This window comes from Macaca nemestrina, chromosome 14 (assembly GCF_043159975.1).
Source record: "Macaca nemestrina isolate mMacNem1 chromosome 14, mMacNem.hap1, whole genome shotgun sequence".
NCBI classification, from domain to species: Eukaryota; Metazoa; Chordata; class Mammalia; order Primates; family Cercopithecidae; genus Macaca; species Macaca nemestrina.
The window spans coordinates 110,014,206-110,030,976 of record NC_092138.1 but is presented as its reverse complement, the minus strand read 5'-3'; the positions used below and the strand labels follow the sequence as shown (position 1 = coordinate 110,030,976).

The 16,771-nt window shown below is 52.8% G+C and overlaps 1 protein-coding gene across 10 annotated transcripts in view; it reads left to right on the top strand.

Annotated features, from left to right (window-relative positions):
• LOC105463964 (ST6 N-acetylgalactosaminide alpha-2,6-sialyltransferase 6) overlaps positions 1-16,771 on the top strand; it is a 25,060-nt gene extending 8,289 nt beyond the window's left edge. For 2 of the 10 annotated variants that reach the window (XM_071078372.1, XM_011711471.3), the window contains 6 exons: positions 1,964-2,018; positions 3,656-3,746; positions 5,283-5,462; positions 9,287-9,693; positions 14,169-14,276; positions 15,304-16,771. In XM_071078372.1, coding sequence (XP_070934473.1) covers positions 1,993-2,018; positions 3,656-3,746; positions 5,283-5,462; positions 9,287-9,693; positions 14,169-14,276; positions 15,304-15,493 — 1,002 coding nt within the window. In that variant the 5' untranslated portion in view covers positions 1,964-1,992 and the 3' untranslated portion in view covers positions 15,494-16,771. Of the gene's footprint in view, positions 1-346; positions 485-1,963; positions 2,149-2,564; positions 2,739-3,655; positions 3,747-5,282; positions 5,463-9,286; positions 9,694-14,168; positions 14,277-15,303 lie in introns of those variants that run through there. The other 8 variants (XM_011711469.2, XM_071078373.1, XM_011711474.2 and 5 more) reach the window with 8 other exon arrangements.

The following is a 16,771-nucleotide window of genomic DNA, read 5'->3' as shown; positions in this document are numbered from 1 at the left end:
CTACTTGCCCAGGGTGCAAGGCAGGGAGCTGAAGGCCCTTGGTGGGGAGCCCAGGGATAAACTCCACTGAGTCCAAGCACACCGTGCTCCGGAACTCAGTTTCCCCATCCGGGGTCATGGTGGCAATAAGGAGCTAGAAGTGGGCCTGTTCCACACTACAGGGAGCCGAAAGGCTGTTGTATTTTGGTGGTCACCCCGGGCTGCCCAGTGGGATGACCGAGGCGCTCACGCGGGGGCGGCTCCCGGGTTCGCCTCCCTTTTCCCTCCCCAGCCGGCGTCGCCCGTGGGCGGAGCCACCCGCGGCCCCGAAGCTCCGCCCACCTCCCAGGCCCGGGCCGGGCCGTGACGGCGGCGCTAGGACCCGGCGGGCCGCGGGTGCGGCGGGGCCTGGGCGGCCTGAGGAGCGCGGACCCCGGCGCTCGGCTCCCGGCGCCATGTGAGGGGGTTCGGGGGCCGCGGGGGGGCCGGGCGCTCCCCGCCGGAGGTGAGCAGGCGCCAAACGGGAGCTGGTCGTGGGGGCGGGGGCGGGGGCTGGGGCGGAGGGCGCCCGGAGAAGAGATCGATAATCGCCGGGGATAGGGATGGCTGCGGGGCCCCCGGCGGCACCCCAGACCCCTTACCCCTTGGTAGCTGCGCCCCGAGGTCCCGGTCCTCGCGCCCAGGGGCTGTCGCGGGGTCCGCTGGGCCTCTTGCCACCGACTACCCCGTCAGCGGTCCTGCCTCTCTTTTCTTCCCAGCTGGGGTTAGGGCTCCGGACCCCCGGAGTGCAGGAGTTGGGGAGGGGGTTGGCGCGAGGGGCGCGCTGGGTGAGCCCCCCACCAGGTGGACCCATGGGTTCGGCGTCCCCCATCGTCTCGGAATTAGGAGCCCCCCTCCCCCTTCTCCCTGGAGCCCTCCTCCCTCGCGGGTTCGTGGGGGCGTCCCGATCTGCGGGAGGACTCCCGGGGCTGGAAGAAGGAAAACCCCCAAACAAAGGGCAGGGTGTGGCCCCCACCCTCGGCTCCTGCTCAGCTCGCCTGCACGTCCAGCCTTGGGCTGAGTCTATGCTCCTGGGCCAGCGATCGAGGCTGCCGCCTCCCCAGCCTGAGCAAGCCGCTCCTCAACAGGCCCCCAGACCCCCGCCCCGGTGCCGGTGCACGTCCTGAGCACACACTCCATGGCCTCTGACCCGTTCCAGCCGAGGGGGATCCTCCAGGGAGACGAAGTCAGGCTCAGCCCTGGGCTGCTCCCTGTAAACAAGCCTGTAAACAAGGCTCTCAAGCCGGCTCTGCGCGGCCCCGCAAGGCGCTTTGCCTCTCTGAACCTCAGTCTCCTTATCTGTGAAATGGGCAACAAGGGCTCCTACCATGCATTGCCTTGATTCAGCGCGTGGGTGATGCTTAGAACGTATTCCCACACATATTCCTTGATATTCCGGGAAAGTCGCCGCACTGGGGTCAGGGGAGGAGTGTTTCACTGACACACTGGAGAGGCGGGACTTGAACAGTGATTAACCGCAAGACTAACAGCTGTTGGCATTGTGGGAGCACTTTCTTTTCTTTCTTTATTTTATGTTATTTTATTTATTTTTGTTTTTGTTTTTGAGACAGAGTCTTGCTCTGTCGCCAGGCTGGAGTGCAGTGGCACCATCTCGGTTCACTGCAACCTCCGCCTCCCGGGTTCAAGCGGTTCTCCTGCCTCAGCCTCCGGAGTAGCTGGGGCTACAGGCACCCGCCACCATGCCCGGCTCATTTTTGTATTTTTGGTAGAGATGGGGTTTCACCATGTTGCCCAGGATGGTCTCGATCTCTTCACCTGGTGATCTGCCCACCTCGGCCTCCCAAAGTGCTGGGATTACAGGCGTGAGCCACCATGCCCGGCCAATGTGGGAGCACTTTCAAGCCCCGCGTGTCCCTTGCCACATCTGCTTGAATCCTTCCAACAACCCCCTGAGTTACCGACTCTTATTGTTCCCATTTCACAGATGAGGAAACTGAGGCTCAGAGAGGTCACATGGCTTGCTCGAGGCCCCCCAGCCAGTAAGTGGTGAAACCGGAATTCGCACGGGCACCTGACATGCTGTACTGACCATGGCCTTCTCAGAGCAGGATTGTGACGGGGCGGACCAGGGGGACGCTGGTCCTGGCTGAGGGCACAGCTCGGGCAAAGGTGGGAAAGTAGGGGGCGGGCAGAGGGCATCCGCAGGAAAGGGTGGCCACGCGTAATAAGATAGAGGCGGCTGGACCCCTGGGCGCCTTGAATGCCGAGGTCTCAGGGCTGATGGGGCCACCCCAGGATTCTGGATTCCTGTCTTTTGCTCTAATGGTCTGTGAGGACAAGAATAAGCCTCTCCTCGCTTCTGATGAGGCCCCATTTTCTGCTGTGTACCGCGGGGTCTGGACTAGATGGGAGTCCGGGTCTCCCTGACTGGCTGTGAAGGGCCGGCGCTGGAGAAACCTGAAACCGAACTTGGGATGAGGGGGGCGCCCATGGAGAGGGGGCGGGGTTGGGGAGGGGGCGGGGCCAGGATCTAACCATTCAGGAGGGAGGTGTGTGTGCCAAGCCTCCTCTGGCACGAGGTTCTCTGGCTCTTCCTGGTGGCCATGTAGGAGTAAACAGCGGCTAGGTCAAAGGGCTAAGAGAGTGACAGAAACTGAGAGGCCCCTGGAGGAGGGGATGGAACTGAGGAGGGTCCCCTAAGCCCCAGTTTCCTCCCTCTGCACTCCTGCCCGCCCTGCCCCCTGGCCTGTCTGCTGGAGGTAGGCTGGACACAGTACATTTTTCCTTTCACAGGTGGGGAAGTGGAAGTCTGGAAAGGAGCTGAGTTTTGGGTGGTGGGAGAGGGAGCGATTGGGGTGTGCGGAGCAGAACTGGGCCGGCCTCCTCACTGCCAGGTCTTCCAGAGGCCCCCCAGCCACCCCCTGAGACTGTGATCACAGCCATTTGACAGATGAGTCAGCCCTGGCAGAGACTGCCGAACCTGGACTCGAACCGAGCCTCTCAGACTTGAGTCTGTGCCCTTAGCCCCCGAGAGATCCTACTTGTTAATGCATTAGTTCATTCAGTAGTATTCCTGCATATTCGTGGCTGTGGAGGCACAGGGGAAACTGAGTGAGGACCTGGGTGGGCTGTACCCCGCAGGCAGCTGTTAGCCTGGGGGGACGGGAGGACCTAGGGGAGTTCCTGGTCCATGCCAGGCTTGGAGGATGAGTGGGAGTCAGAAGGCCGTAGGAGGGAGGGCGTTCCAGGCCAACCTGAGAGGCAGTCAGAGCAGAGGAGTTTGGGGGCCTACAAGAGGTATTGTTTTATTCTGATGCCACAGGGGCCCAAGGCAGAATTTAGAGCAGGGTGTGAATGGGGATCCTGCTGCCCACGTGGAGGTCAGGTCCTCCAGCAGGGGAGCCAGCTTTGGCCCTGCCAGCTGCCTTGGTGTGGGAAGGCCCCTCTTCAAGGGAGAGAATGGGCAGGGCTCTGCTGCCACCAGGCTGTATGACCTCAGACAGATTCCTGGCCTTTCTGGCCCTCAGTGTCTCCATTTGCAAAATGGATACAGTCCTGAGCCTTAAAGTTCTGGGTGCATAGAAGAACTAGTGGGGGCAGAGAAGGTGTAGCCTTTGGCTTGCTGGACCCCAAGGAGGACACTGAAGCCATGATATCCCTTTCTGGTGGCTTGCAGGTGTGAACCCACATCCCTGCCCCCAGGGCCACCTACAGGACGCCGACACCTACCCTTCAGCAGACGCCGGAGAGAAATGAGTAGCAACAAAGTAAGTCTCCCTTCATTTCTTAACCCCATTGAGCCTCTCACTTCCCTCCATGGAACGGGTTCCTTTGGACCTGTCCCAGACCCCAGCTACCGTGAGTCTCTTCTTCCCCTCAAGAAGCCACCCATCCCTGGGAGACCCAGGTTTAAGCCCTGCTTTGGCCACTGATCTTCTAAGTGGCTTAGGGCAAGCTCCTGCCTGTTCCTGGACCCAGGGTCAGTTTTGCCCTCCCAGGCCCGACAGTCTGTCTGTGATGGTCAGGACTAGCCGAGGTGACTGTGGAGTGCAGGAAAGAGGGGTGGGCAGGTGGAGGTGAGCAGGAAATGGGGTGAGGGTGCACTGATCAAAGGTGATACAGCTCGAGCATGACCCTGAGAATGTCAGGGTTCCCCATTGTTCTTTCATTCATTCATGCTTTCCTAAGCACTTACTACATGACTGGCCCTGCATGCCCCTTCCTTAGGATCCACTGCAGCCTTGGTGGAGCCTGAGGTTTGGAAATGGGATGGGGTGGTTGTATTAATTTGAGTCTAATCAGGAGAAAGAAACTACACAGTGATTAAACAGGAAAGTTGAATGCAAAAAATTATTGGCTATAATAGGACATTGGAGTAACAAGGGATTAGAATTCTGAGGAATACAGCAATAGCAGATATTAATATAAGGAGCACCCCTGCCCCCATAAAGACTGAGATCCGGGCCTTGCTGAAGAAGGCCCAGCTGAGGCCTACTGGATGGCTCCAGTACAGAACTGGCCTGGGGAGGGGAAGCTGCCAGCCTGCAGGTGCTGCAGGTGGTTGAGTGCACTGTAGGAGCTGGACTTTGGAGAAGCTGTGATCACAGCACGAGCCAGAGGCAATGTGCCTGACTTGCTGGCACTGCTGGCCTCTGGGCAGTGGGTAAGATGCCCTTACTGGAGAGGCCGTGTGCACTGAAGGACCCTCCCTAGCAAGCCTACCAGAACCAAGAAGCAAATGCTTTTCCTCCTGCAGTGTCTGTCCAGCACCCTCTACTCACAAAGCTTAATATGCAGCTACCTGACAAGGGAAAACATTAAAAGGGCTCAGATCCATTTCCACAGAGCAGACAAAAAGGATAAACTTGGAGCTAGAGGCAGTACATTGGAGACTTACTGTTGGGGGAAGACCTAGACCCTCTCACTCAGATGTCCCACCTGTCTCTAGACATCCTCTTAGCAGCAGCTGTAAGGAATCCTGACGTATTCAATCCAGTCCAGCAAACCCTCCCTGAGAACCTTCCATCTTCCAAGCCCTGCCCTGGGATCTGGGATACAGTGGGGAGCAAGGCCAGCCCAGTCCCAGAGCTCACGGTCTAATTGGAGGGATGGGAGTTTGAATGCAGTGTGATCAGTGTTGTGATGGGGAGACTGAGGCGGCTGAAGGAGGCCTTCCTGGAGGAAGTAGTGCCAGAACTGGTCTGCAACAAAAAGCAGGAGTTAACCAGGCACAGTAGGTGGCAAGGAGGTGGGTGCTGAGCCTGCTTGGCAGCTGGGCCCTCACTGGCCTCTCCTCTCTCCAGGAGCAGCGGTCAGCAGTGTTCGTGATCCTCTTTGCCCTCATCACCATCCTCATCCTCTACAGCTCCAACAGTGCCAATGAGGTCTTCCATTATGGCTCCCTGGGGGGCCGTAGCCGCCGACCTGTCAACCTCAAGAAGTGGAGCATCACCGACGGCTATGTCCCCATTCTTGGCAACAAGGTAGCTCAGCCACTTTGGGGAGCTCCCTGGGAGCTCCTTTCCACTGCCCAGCATCACCACTCCCTCCACCTCTTCTTTCCTAAAGGAAAGGTGGACCCTGGGAGTCAAGGCCCTCCCTCCGGTGATTTCAGCTCTCTGCTTGCTGTGTGACCTTGGATAAGGGCACTGTCCACTGTCTGGGCCTCAGTTCTCTCCAAGTCCCCACCCTTATTGCTAATATCCTACCATCTCCTGAATCAGAATCCTTTGGAAAATGTGTTTCTCTTTTCACTGCTCTCTGTCTCTGCTGGGGAGCCCACACAGGCTTGGGAGCAGAACACTGGGACATTTGACAACACAAAAGCATTAATAATACCAGCTGCCCTTTATCAAGTGTCTGTATGTGCCAGGCGCTTTGATCACCAGTAATCTTCCTCAGACAAACCCTGTGAGGGCAGCATTATTATCTCCCTTGGTGAGATGGAGTAGCCAAGGCTCAGAGAGGTGAAGTCATTTGTCTAAGGCTACAGAGTGAGGGAAGGAAGAGGATGGTATTTTCCTACCCCCTACTAAGTTGCAGCTGCAGAGAGAGGCCAAAGTCATTCCTGGAGACTTCTGTTGGCCTTGGGTAGCAGTGAAATTCAGGTTGTATTTCTGGGGTTCACCCTGTAGTACCTCTTTCTCCTTCCTCACTGACCCTCCTATATTTTCTTCAGGGCCTTTGCATACAGAGTGTAGAGCCCAGGCTCTGGACACACCCTCACTAGGAAGGGGCACATTAGCAGGTGTTTGGAGACAGGTTAACACCTAAGTGAGTCTTTCTCTACCCTAAGAACCCTTGAAAGAGGAATAAAAATGGGACAGCTTGAGTGTGGGTGATGTGGAAAGGAGAGACAGAGCCTGGCTTGCAGTGCTTCCAGCATCACAGGGGAAGCCAAAAAAACTAGCGCTCAGAAAAGTGGAAGCGCCAGTCGAGGTACGTGGGATGTGTTGCTGGATCTTGGAGTAAGGGCTCAGGGAAGGCTGCCTTGGGGGAGGTGGCATTTGAGCTTAGCCTTAAAGGGTGAATGGGAATTCCATGGGCAAAAAATAGGCCCCAGAGAGCATGTGGTTCCAACCCATTCATTTCAGCCATGGAGAAACAGCCCCAGAGTGGCTTTCATACCTTCCTTAATAACAAGGTGCTTCTTGTTTCTGGGTGCAGTGGAAATGTCGTGGGTGCTTTTTGGAAGATGTCTACTTTGGAGAGCTGGGGATCTGTGGTAACATAGACTTGGGTTCAAATCCTGGCACTGCACTTCTCCACTTTGTGACCTTCTGTTCTCCCACTTGTTGACTCTGACCCAATTGAATAGCCTTCTTTTGGTTTTCAACGTACCACCTTTATTTCCACATTGGAGCCTTTGTGCTGGCTGTTTCTCCTGCCTTGAATATGTTTCCCTAGGTGGTCCTTCTTCATTCTTCACATCTCAGCTCAGAGAGGCATTTCTGTTGCAGCTGGACAGACTCTTCTTGCCTGCTGCCCAGAAAAAACCAATACACTGAGACTGCAGGTGTTGCAGCAGAGAAAGAGTTTAACAATCGTAGGGCCAGCCAAGTGAGGAGACAAGGGATTATTTCTCAAATCTGCCTCCCCCAGAATTTGGAAGCTAGGGTTTTTTTAAGGATAGTTTGGCAGGCAGGGGAACTAGAGAATGGTTGGGGATGAAATCATAGGGGTGTTGAAACTGTCTTCACCCACTGAGTCAGTTCCTGGGTGGGCCATGGGTCACTGGTCTAGTTGGCATCCATTGGTCTACCAGATTGAAAGTTCTGAAAAATATCTCAGGCCGGCTCAGTGGCTCATGCCTGTAATCCCAGCACTTTGGGAGGCTAAGGCAGTCAGATCACCTGAGGTCAGGAGTTCGAGACCAGCCTGACCAACATGGAGAAACCCGTCTCTACTAAAAATACAACATTAGCCGGGTGTGGTGGTGCATGCCTGTAATCCCAGCTACTCGGGAGGCTAAGACAGGAGAATTGCTTGAACCCAGGAGGCAGAGGTTGCAGTGAGCCGAGATTGTGCCATTGCACTCCAGCCTGGGCAACAAGAGTGAAACTCCGTCTCAAAAAAAAAAAAAAAAATCTCAAACACTCAGGTTTTACAATAACAATGTTACCTATGTTAAAAACAACAATGATGTTATCTATATTTTAAAAAGCAAATTAAGAAACAATGACTGGTTATAATTCAACTATAGCTACATCTTAGCAGAAAAGCAAGCTAAGAGATAATGACTGGTTATAGTTTATGCCTACAGCTTGACAGAAAGATATGCGGGGGGTGAGATAATCAATTATTACTGACCACCTTCTATCGAACTGACTATATGCAAGCAATCATGCATAGAGGACAAAGGAAAAGGAAAATAAGTAAAACAAATGATTTTTATTATACCTGTATCCTAGCAGAGTCCAGGCCTCTATCTCAGTTGTTACCTTGTGGCCTTTTATTAACTTTACAAAGGCATTTTTAGTTCCCAAACAAGGTGGAGTTCAGTTTTGAGAAGGGGCTGTTATCATCTTTGCTTTAGAGTTAAACTATAAAATAAATTCCTCTCACAGTTAGTTTAGTCTATGGATAGGAATGAGCAAGGGGGATTAGATTGTGAGGTCAGAAACAGGATGGAGTCAGTTATGTTAGATTCCTCTCCCAAATTAGATTCTTTTTTTTTTTGAGACCGAATTTCACTCTTGTTGCCCGGGCTGGAGTGCAGTGGTGTGATCTCGACTCACCGCAATGTCTGCCTCCCAGGTTCAAGCGATTCTCCTGCCTCAGCCTCCCTAGTAGCTGGGATTACAGGCATGTGCTACCACGCCCTGCTAATTTTGTATTTTTAGTAGAGATAGGGTTTCTCCATGTTGGTCAGGCTGGTCTTGAACTCCTGAGCTCAGGTGATCTGCCCGCCTCGACCTCCCAAAGTGCTGGGATTACAGGCATGAGCCACCGCACCTGGACTTCCAGGCCACCTTTCTAAAGTAGCCCCGGCTGCAGTCGCTCTTTGGTCACTTGCCCCTGTTTCCCCTCCTTTCCCTTCCCCTCCCTCCCCTTTCCCTCTCCCTCTCCCACTTCCCCGTACCTCCCCTCTCCCCCTCTCCCCCTCTCCCCCTCCCCTTCTCCCTCTCCTCTCCTCTCCTTTCCTTTCCTTTTCCCCTCTTTCATTTCCTTTCTTTTTTTTTTCTTTCTTCTTTCCTTTCCTTGTTTCTTTTCTTCCTTTGCTTTCTTTCTTTCAACAAGAGTCTTGCTCTGTCACCCAGGCTTAAATGCAGTGGTGCAATCTAGGCTCACTGCAACCTCTACCTCCAGGTTCAAGCAATTCTGGTGCCTCAACCTCCTGAGTAGCTGTGATTACAGGCACTCGCCACTACGCCTGGCTAATTTTTGTATTTTTTGGTAGAGTTGAGGTTTCACCATATTGGCCAGGCTGGTCTCAAACTCCTGACCTCAAGTGATCTGCCTGCCTTGGCCTCCCAAAGTGCTGGGATTACAGGCGTGAGCCACTGTGCCTAGCCATTTGCCACTGTTTTCTTTTTTTTTTCCTGGCATGTATTATGTACATTCTTATCTGTGTCTCCACCTGTTTCTTGAAGGCAGAAGCCTGATCTGTTTTGCTCCTTGCTCTGCCCCAGGACTTGGCTATTAACCAGCTTGCTATCAATGTGTGTTGAATGTTGAATGAATGGGCCTCCGTTTCCCTTTCTTTAAAATGGGCATAACAATTCCTGGGTCCTGGAGGCCTGGATGTATGGAGCACAGGGCCCAGCACAGAGTGGCCGTGATAATGTTGACTTTCCTTGTCCCCCAGACGCTGCCCTCTCGGTGCCACCAGTGTGTGATTGTCAGCAGCTCCAGCCACCTGCTGGGCACCAAGCTGGGCCCTGAGATTGAGCGGGCTGAGTGTACAATCCGCATGAACGATGCGCCCACCACTGGCTACTCAGCTGATGTGGGCAACAAGACCACCTACCGCGTCGTGGCCCATTCCAGTGTGTTCCGCGTGCTGAGGAGGCCCCAGGAGTTTGTCAACCGGACCCCTGAAACCGTGTTCATCTTCTGGGGGCCCCCAAGCAAAATGCAGAAGCCCCAGGGCAGCCTCGTGCGTGTGATCCAGCGGGCGGGCCTGGTGTTCCCCAACATGGAAGCATATGCCGTCTCTCCCGGCCGCATGCAGCAATTTGACGACCTCTTCCGGGGTGAGACGGGCAAGGACAGGTACCAGCCTCCCGCCTGCCCCCTCTGTCCAGCCCTGTGCTCCTTCTCAGCATGCCCCATCCAGAGGGCCTGTTGCTCCCAGCATGCACTGCTCTGAGGGGTAGTCCAGTCCTGCTGTCCTCTGGCTGGGTCTCCTAGGAGAGTTCTCTTCATGTCCAGCCGTTCACATGGGTCCTTTCCAACATGCTCTGCATGGCCTGGTTTGTCCAAGAGGGCTTCCTCGTGGCATACCTTACTCTGAGGGCACAAGGGCTCCCACCCAGCATGCTCTGCTCTGAGGTTGCACAGTCACTCCTAGCATCTTTCTAAGAGAAGCTCCCCATAGTGTACCCAATGTAAAGTCTTGACTGTTCCCGGCATGTCTTGCCTTAAGCACACAGTTGCTCCCGGCATGCTGTGTTCCAGGTATGTATCACTCCCAGCATGCCCTGCTGTGACTAATCTCCCTAGGAAAGGTAGGCCAGTGCTGCCCAATAGAAATCTATGTGAGTCACATATGTAATTTATTTTCATAGTAATCACAGTTAAAAATTAGTGAATAGCTGTGTACAGTGGCTTGTACCTGTAGTCCTAGCTCATCAGGAGGCTGAGGCAGGAGGATCACTTGAGCCCAGGAGGTCAAGGCTGCAGTGAGCCACGATGGTGCCACTGTACTCCAGCCTGGGTGACAGAATGAGACTACATCTTACATCTCTTTAAGAAAAAGTAGTAAAAGCAACTTTCATATATTCTTTTAACCCAATATGTTCAACATATAGCTCCTGTACATATTTTGTTAGATGTATACCTAGATATTAAAACAATTTTGGAGCTATTATAAATGGTATTAATATTTTTTTGTTCCCAAATATTAATTGTTTTTTGTTTTTGTTTTTTTTTGTTGTTGTTGTTGAGACAGAGTCTCGCTTTGTCGCCCAGACTGGAGTGCAGTGGCCGGATCTCAGCTCACTGCAAGCTCCGCCTCCTGGGTTCACGCCATTCTCCTGCCTCAGCCTCCCGAGTAGCTGGGACTACAGACGCCTGCCACCTCGCCCGGCTAGGTTTTTGTATTTTTCAGTAGAGACGGGGTTTCACCGTGTTAGCCAGGATGGTCTCGATCTCCTGACCTTGTGATCCACCCGTCTCGGCCTCCTAAAGTGCTGGGATTACAGACTTGAGCCACCACGCCCGGCCCCAAATATTAATTGTTAATATATAGAAATGGCATATAGAAATTGATTTTTGTGCAGCCGGGCACGGTGGCTCACGCCTGTAATTCCAACACTTTGGGAGGCCGAGGCGGGCAGATCACGAGGTCAGGAGATCGAGACCATCCTGGCTAACACGGTGAAACCCTGTCTCTACTAAAAATACAAAAAATTAGCCAGGCGAGGTGGCGGGCGCCTGTAGTCCCAGCTACTCAGGAGGCTGAGGCAGGAGAATGGCATGAGCCGAGATCGCACCACTGCACTCCAGCCTGGGCGACAGAGCGAGACTCCATCTCAGAAAAAAAAAAAAAAAAAGATATTGATTTTTGTGGCTGGGCGTGGTGGCACGTGCCTGTAATCCTAGCTACTCAGAAGGCTGAGGCAAGAGAATTGCTTGAATCCGGGAGTGGAGGTTTCAGTGAGCTGAGATCGCGCCATTGCACTCCAGCCTGGGCAACAAGGCGAGACTCTGTCTCAAAAAAGAAAAAAAAAGAGAAATTGATTGGCTCACTGCACCTCCACCTCCCGGGTTCAAGCGATTCCGTAGGTTTTTTGTAGCTACTTTGATCGGGGTAGCTATAGGTTTTTTGTAGCTACCCTTTATCAGGCTGACGAAATTCCCTTCTCTTACTAGTTTCCTGAGAATTTTTATTATTACAAGATATTGAATTTTATGAAATGTTTTTCTGCAGCAATTTATATGATCATTTTTTTTTTTAAGACTATTAATATGGTGGATTATATTGACTGTTTTGTTTTTATTTTTGTTTTTGTTTTATTTGAGACAGGGTATCCCTCTGAGGCCCAGGCTGGAATGCAGTGGCATGATCATGGCTCACTGCAGCCTCCACCTATCAGGCTCAAGTGATCCTCCCACATGAGCCTCCCTAGTAGCTGGGAGTACAGGCATGCAACACTATGCCTGTAATTTTTGTATTTTTAGTAGAGACGGAGTTTTGCTGTGTTGCAAAGATTTTTGAATATTGAATCAGCTCTGCACTTCTGGAGTAAATATCACTTCTTTGGGATGTATGTATTTATTTTTTATTTTATTTATTTTTTGAGATGAAGTCTTATTCTGTGGCCCAGGCTGGAGTGCAGTGGCGTGATCTTGGCTCACTGTAACCTCCGCCTCCTGGGTTCAAGCGATTCTCCTGCCTCAGCCTCCCAAGTAGCTGGGACTGCAGGTGCGCGCCCACCACGCCTGGCTAATTTTTGTATTTTTTTAGTAGAGACGAGATTTCACTATGTTGGCCAGGCTGGTCTCGAACTCCTGACCTCAGGTGATCCACCTGCCTCAGCTTCCCAAAGTGTTGGGATTACAGGCGTGAGCCACTACACCTGGCCAAGGGATGTATTTATATATATACAAAACATTAGCAAATCATATCCATCAGAGATTTTTGTGTTCGTGTTCATGAGAGGTATTGGTCTGTAGGTTTTTTTGGTGCTGTTTTTGCTTGATTTTGGTATCAGGGTCATGCTGGCCTCAGAAAATGAATTGGGAAATGTTCCTTCTTCTATTTTCTGGAAGACACTATGTAGAATTGTGCTTCTCTTTAAGTGTTTGGTAGAATTTGCCGGCGACAGTATCTTGGCCTGGAGAGTTCTTTTTCAGAAGATTTTAAACTGTGAATTCAATTTCTTTATTATAGGATATTCAGGTTATCTATTTCATCTTGAGTAAATTATGGTCATTTATGGGTTTTAGGGAATTGGCTCATTCTATCTAAGTTGTCAAATGTCTGTATGTGGTTGTGGAATTTTCTTATTATCCTTTTAATGTCTATAGGGTCTATGGTGGTGATTTTCTCTCTTTTATTCCTGATATTGGTGATTTATGTCCTCTCTCTTTTTCTTTGTCAGTTTTGCCAGAGGATTTTGTTTTTGTTTTTGAGATAAAGTCTCACTCTCTCAGCCAGGCTGGAGTGCAGTGGTATGATCACAGATCACTGCAGCCTCAACCTTGTAGGCTCAAACAATCCTCCCACCTCAGCCTCCCAGGTAGCTGAGACCACAGGCACGTGCCACTACACCTGGCTAATTTTACATATATATAAATTTTTTTTTTTTTTTTTTTTTGAGACAGAGTCTCACTCTGTTGCCCAGGCTTGAGTGCAATGGCACAATCTCTGTTCACTGCAACCTTTGCCTTCCAGGTTCAAGCAATTCTCCTGCCTCAGCCTCCTGTGTAGCTGGGATTACAGGCACGTGCCACCATGCCCTGCTAATTTTGTATTTTTGATAGAGACAGGATTTCACCATGTTGGTCAGGCTGGTCTTGAACTCCTGGCCTTGTGATCCACCCGCCTCGGCCTCCCAAAGTGCTGGGATTACAGGCGTGAGCCACTGCGCCCAGCCTTTTTTTTTTTTTTTTTTAGATGGAGTCTCACTCTGTTGCCCAGGCTAGAGTGTAGTGGTGCAGTCTCGGCTCACTGCAACCTCCACCTCCTGGATTCAGGCAATTCTCCTGCCTCAGTCTCCCATGTAGCTGTGACTACAAGCACGTGCCACCATGCCTGGCTAATTTTTGTATTTTTAGTAGAGACAGGGTTTCGCCATGTTGGCCAGGCTGATCTCGAATTACTGACCTCAGGTGATCCACCCACCTCAGCCTCCCAAAGTGCTAGGAGTACAGGCATGAGCCACCGCACCTGGCTGAGTTTTAATTTTCTGTAGAGATGAGGTCTCACTATGTTCCTCAGGCTGGTCTTGAAGTCCTGGGATCACAAGTATGAGCCACCACGCCTGGCCTCCCTTCTTTTTTCCATACTACCTAAGAAATGCAGTGTGTATTTATACAGACAGCCCATCTCAATCACACATGGCTGGTGGCCACTGTAGTGTGAGCACAGCTCTTGGTTCTGGGCTACTCCTTCTGGCCTAGCTCTGAACTGCACTCACTCCAGCATGAACGTATCTGATTAGTCTCCCCTTAGGAGTCTGCTTCTAGCATGGGCACGGCTGTTTTCAGCATGCTCTATCATCATAGTCACTCAGCCTGCCCAACTGTGACCCAGCTCCCCAGGAGACAGTTCATTTTCAGCATGCCCTGTTCCTGTTCTTCCCCTCAAAGGAGCTCCCTCCACACCCCTCACCTCTGCCTGGACAGCCCTCTGCCACATGCCATGCTCCCACACGAGGCTGGACTTGGGGTAACCAAGGTAGGGGTGGGGCCCCAATGGGTGGATGGGAGGAGTTCCAGGGAACTCCACGTGGTTGACCCTGGATCACCTGCTCCCATCTCTGCCTGCATGCACCCTCATCGTGACCCCTATTGATCCCCAGGGAGAAGTCTCATTCATGGTTGAGCACAGGCTGGTTTACCATGGTGATTGCGGTGGAGTTGTGTGACCACGTGCACGTATATGGCATGGTCCCCCCGAACTACTGCAGGTGAGCCCTCCTTGCCAGCGCCCTCCCAGGACAACACTCAGGCACTGGCCGCAGGATGGAGCTGGGAGGGCTGGAAACCTTGGCTGAAGGTGCCTTTGAGGGCCTCTGCTTCATTGTTTTCAAACTGTTCTGCAGAGATCTAGACTTCTTCTGCTTCCTCAGGGGCCTCCACTCCAAGTTCAGCCACAGTTTATTTATTAATAATAACTATTAGTAGTAGCATTATATATGAAAAGCCCACTAGGGGACAGCTATACTTTACTGAGTACTGACCAGGTACCAAGCATGGCTACATGTAGTCACTCCTCACAGCAACCTTATGGGATAAGAGCTGTTGTTCTTCCCATTTATTTTTTTTTAATTTTTTATTTTTATTTTTTTTTGAGACGGAGTCTCGCTGTGTCTCCCAGGCTGGAGTGCAGTGGCGTGATCTCGGCTCACTGCAAGCTCCGCCTCCCGGGTTCACGCCATTCTCCCGCCTCAGCCTCCCAAGTAGCTGAGACTACAGGCGCCCGCCACCACGCCCGGCTAGTTTTTTGTATTTTTAGTAGAGACGGGGTTTCACCATGTTAGCCAGGATAGTCTCGATCTCCTGACCTCGTGATCCACCCGCCTCGTCCTCCCAAAGTGCTGGGATTACAGGCTTGAGGCACCGCGCCCGGCCCGTTCTTCCCATTTATTAAATGAGAAAAACTGAGGAGTACGTTTTATGAGTAGCCAGAGGTCCTCCAAACAGCAGGAAGAGGGACCAGGCTCCAGTGCCCACAGCCCTCACCACTGCTCTACACTGCCGCCCTCTTGGGGAAAGGAAAAAGTGCCACTGCATTAAAAAAAAAAAAAAAAAAAGTTTGGTGGTTACAAACCTAGTCCACCCTGCACCCATTTTACGGATGGGGAAACCGAGGCCCCAGAAGGTGTGGTGTGGGGATTTCTCTTATTGAGGTCCTATGGCAGGCGAGGGGCTGAAAGGGCAAGGACCCTGCCAGCGCCCAGCCTGCCCTGATGACTCCCGTCTTCTCTGTCCCAGCCAGCGGCCCCGCCTCCAGCGCATGCCCTACCACTACTACGAGCCCAAGGGGCCGGACGAATGTGTCACCTACATCCAGAATGAGCACAGCCGCAAGGGCAACCACCACCGCTTTATCACCGAGAAAAGGGTCTTCTCGTCGTGGGCCCAGCTGTATGGCATCACCTTCTCCCACCCCTCCTGGACCTAAGCCACCCAGCCTGTGGGACCTCAGGAGGGTCAGAGGAGAAGCAGCCTCCGCCCAGCCGCTGGGATAGGGACCACCTTCTGGTCAATCAAAGCTCGCCCGAGTGTCTCCCAGCCAATCAGGGCCTTGAGGAGGATGTATCCTCCAGCCAATCAGGACCTGGGGCATCTGTTGGCCAATCAGGGATTTGGAAGTCTATGTGATTAATCAGGGGTGTCTTTCTTGTGCAGTCAGGGTCTGCGCACAGTCAATCAGGGTAGAGGGGTATTTCTGAGTCGATCTGACGCTAAGGACATATCCTTCCCCATGAGGCCTTGGTTCAGAGCCCCGGGAATGGACCCCCCAGTCACTCCCCACTCTGCTGGGATAATGAGGTCCTGTCCCAAGGAGCTGGGAACTTGGTGTTGTCCCCTCAATTTCTAGCACCAGAAAGAGAGATTGTGTGGGGGTAGAAGCTGTCTGGAGGCCTGGCCAGAGAATTTTTGGGGTTGTGGAGGTTGTGGGGGCGGTGGGGAGGTCCCAGAGGTGGGAGGCTGGCATCCAGGTCTTGGCTCTGCCCTGAGCAACCTTGGACAAACCCTTCCCCCTCTGTGGGCACCCTTCTGCCCACGCCAGTTTCCAGTGCGGAGTCTGAGACCCTTGCCACCTCCCCTACAAGTGCCCTCGGGTCTGCCCTCCCCGTCTGGACCCCCCCCAGCCACTATCCCTTGCTGGGAGGCTCAGCTCTTTGGGGGGTCTGGGGTGACCTCCCCACCTCCTGGAAAACTTTAGGGTATTTTTGCGCAAACTCCTCTAGGATTGGGGGACTCTGAAGGGAATGGGACAAACCTTAAGCTGTTTTCTTAGCCCCTCAGCCAGCTGCCATTAGCTTGGCTCTTTAAGGGCCAGGACTGCTTTTCTGCCCTCTAGCAGGGAGGTTTTCCAACTGTTGGAGGTGCCTTTGGGGCTGCTCCTTTGTCTGGAGCCACTGGGGGCTTCCGAGGGTCTCCCCCGACCCCCTGTCATCCTGGGATGACTGCCGGGAGCTGTGTCTCCTGGGTTCTGTCCCCTGGCTCTGTTATCAGGCACTTTATTAAAGCTGGGCCTCAGTGGGTTGTGTTTGTTTCTTGTTCTTCTGGAGCCTGGAAGGGAAGGGCTTCAGGAGGAGGCTGTGAGGCCGGGGGACCAGATGGAGGAGGCCAGCGGCTAGCCATTGCACACTGGGGTGATGGGTGGGGGCGGCGACTGCCGCAGACTTGGTTTTGTAATGATTTGTACAGGAATAAACACACCTACACTCCG